Genomic DNA, 2,695 nt, shown 5'->3' with positions numbered 1-2,695 from the left:
GAATATCATCTTATCGTATATGTCCGAACGAAAATGTAGCATTATTTGATTACAATATTATTAAATTTTATAAATTTGAAGTGTGTTGATAGGTTTGGTGTAGACTTGAGCAAAATTGAGCATTGGCATTCCTTTTAAATGGTACACTTGTACAGACAAAAATATTAATTGTAATTTTAAACAATGTCAAAATTTAAAAAAAAGTAATTGAAATGGGAAATAAAGCTCTAAGAAGTGAAATGATATAATTCTGCAACCGTAAAGTATAATCTATAAACTGGTTAAGGATTGTGATATTTCTGTATTCTACATAAATAAAGTGTCAATTCTGAACCACTTAATCCTACCTTTAACCAAGTTGAAAGTAAACAGTGTTGTAAAATAAGAAAGTCTGCTTGTTTGGCATTAGTGTTAGGTATTTATTCGTTACAATTAGGTTAAGAAGTGGGGCATAGTTTGGGAAGAGCAGACATCGCTGGCATATAAAGTACATATAGTATATATCTAACCATAGTAGGCGGCATAGTACTGAGGAGCAGCAACATAGGCAGCAGCAGCAGCTGGGGCAGCTGGAGCTGCGGTGATGAGCTTGGCGAATGCCGTAGGCTGCACAAAGCCCACAGCGCCCGCTGGATAGTAGACAACGGAGGGCGGGGCAACAGGAATGGCGGGGGCGGGGGCAACGGGTGCGGGTGCTGGGGCAGCGGCAGCGGCCTTGGGCACTTCAACCTCCTCGGCAGCATCGTCGATGTCCTCTTGAGCCTCGCTGTTGGCCACCAAACGTGCAGGCTTGGCCTGGAGGCGAGCGGGGGCGGGAGCGGGAGCAGCTGGAGGAGCACTGTACAGTTGTTGCGGGGCTGCAGAGGGGGCGCCATAAGTACGCGATGGCTGCTGCTGCTGTTGCTGCTGGCGAGCTGGTTGGTAGTTGTAGCCCTGAGGCTGCTGCTGTTGTTGTTGTTGTTGTTGTTGTTGCGGGTAGCGACGTCGCTGCTGCACTTCCGCCTGGCAGAGGCAAAGGCCGCAGACGAGCAGGAGAAGGACCAAGGAGCTGCTGTTCATTGCGATGCTGTTTCCTATTTTGTGTAGTTACTAACGCCGACCAACTGACTGAATTGAATTCACGTTTAGCTGCGTTTTATATGCGGTCAAAGCTTTGCTGCTTAAGATGCCGCACGCGTTGTCTATTGGTCAAAAGCGTGGTGAGGGGGGCAGGTGGGGAAATCAAAACAAAATTGACATTGACCCCAAAACAAAAAAAAATAGAGAAGCGTAAAGCAATCCCCTCGCATTGCATTTGCATTCGCAGTTTTCGTTTTGTCAATTTGCTTGTAACCCAAATAATGCCACACACAACAATGCTCCAATTGTCTCCCCCCCTCAGCTGCCCCCCCATCATCATCAATATGCAGTCGATGTTCTAACAATTTTTTATTTCGACTCTTTTTGGCCCATTGCCCACGTGTCGCAGTCTGGGAGCATTCACTGTTTTTTTTCAGTCAGCATATTTTTGTTGTTGTGTGTCTTGTTTTGTTTTTTATACCCGCTACTCATAGGGTAAAAGGGTATTACACATTTGTGCGGCAGGAAATTCATGTAACAGGTGGAAGAAGGCATCTCCGTCCTTATAAAGTATAAATATTTTTGATCAGCGTCAATAGACGAGACGATCTAGTCATGTCCGTCTGTCCGTCTGTCTGTCCGTCTGTTCGTATGTCCATCTAGATCTCACAGACTTTAAGAGATAGAGCTATAATATTGTATCGATTGCATTTGTTATGTTTGCACGCAGATCAAGTTTGTTTCAAATTTTTGCCACGCTCATTTACGCTCCCGCAAATCAACAAAAATCGAATAAGAAGCGTAAATTTAGAGCTAGAGCTGCGAAGTATATTTTGGTATGATTCCTGAAAATTTGGTTGCGATCAGATAAAAATTGCCGAAGTTATTAAAGAAACACTAAGGCCAAAAACGCCTACTTTCTAGGGTTCTTTTATGCTTTGGCTGACAATCTGGTATATTTTGCCCTCTATATTTTACCATTTTGTATATTTTTAGTATATTAAGCATTTTAAAGAATTTTTGTTGTATAATATTTTAGTATATTTTAAGAATAATACCTCAACATTTAGCTTTTATTCAAAATGGGTAGCGGGTATCTCACAGTCGAGCACACTGGACTGTAGCTTTCTTACTTGGTTTGCTTTTGTTTTTTGGCCAATCAATAGATGGCTGCGATTTGTGGTGTCACTTGTAGTTTAGTCACGTCCATTGTAACACTATAAATTAGCCATAGAGGGGAACAAGGGGACAGGCAGGCGGGGGAACTCGTGTAGTCCAAGTCCATTTACAGCTCGTTCAGCTAACTCAGACTCTTCTGCGCCACGTTGGGACCCTGAATGCAGCCCAGGTGACAAAATGCCACAAATGTGGAATGAAAACAAGCCCGCAAATTGATCGACTACATATTGCTCATAATTAGCTGGGAATACCTCTATTTCTATCTTTTTTTGAGAGCGTTGCGATGTGGAAATCTTTTTTATGCACTTGTTTTATTTATTTCATACTTTTCGAATGTATGTTGTTAATAATATTTATTGTTTTATTTTTGCATACTTTTGGAATGTATATGTTAATAATATTTATTGACACTTTGGGCTTTGTAAACTACTTTTTCCCAATGAATTTTACCCCAATA

At 41.7% G+C, this 2,695-nt stretch overlaps 1 protein-coding gene across 1 annotated transcript; it reads right to left on the bottom strand.

Moving 5' to 3' along the window:
• Window positions 1-355: 355 nt before the first annotated feature.
• Window positions 356-1,103, bottom strand: LOC133844289 (transcription factor btd). Its single transcript, XM_062278207.1, has one exon. It carries the CDS (start codon window positions 1,057-1,059, stop codon window positions 505-507), a length of 555 nt encoding a protein of 184 aa, XP_062134191.1. The 5' UTR covers window positions 1,060-1,103; the 3' UTR covers window positions 356-504.
• Between the last annotated feature and the right edge of the window lie 1,592 nt (window positions 1,104-2,695).

This window comes from Drosophila sulfurigaster, chromosome 3 (genome assembly GCF_023558435.1).
Source record: "Drosophila sulfurigaster albostrigata strain 15112-1811.04 chromosome 3, ASM2355843v2, whole genome shotgun sequence".
NCBI classification, from domain to species: domain Eukaryota; kingdom Metazoa; phylum Arthropoda; class Insecta; order Diptera; family Drosophilidae; genus Drosophila; species Drosophila sulfurigaster.
This window is presented reverse-complemented; position numbering and strand designations above follow the sequence as displayed.

Coding starts and splice junctions, on each gene's coding strand:
- LOC133844289 (XM_062278207.1), bottom strand. CDS start 1,059: ATGAACAGCAGCTCCTTGGTCCTTCTCCTGCTCGTCTGCGGCCTTTGC.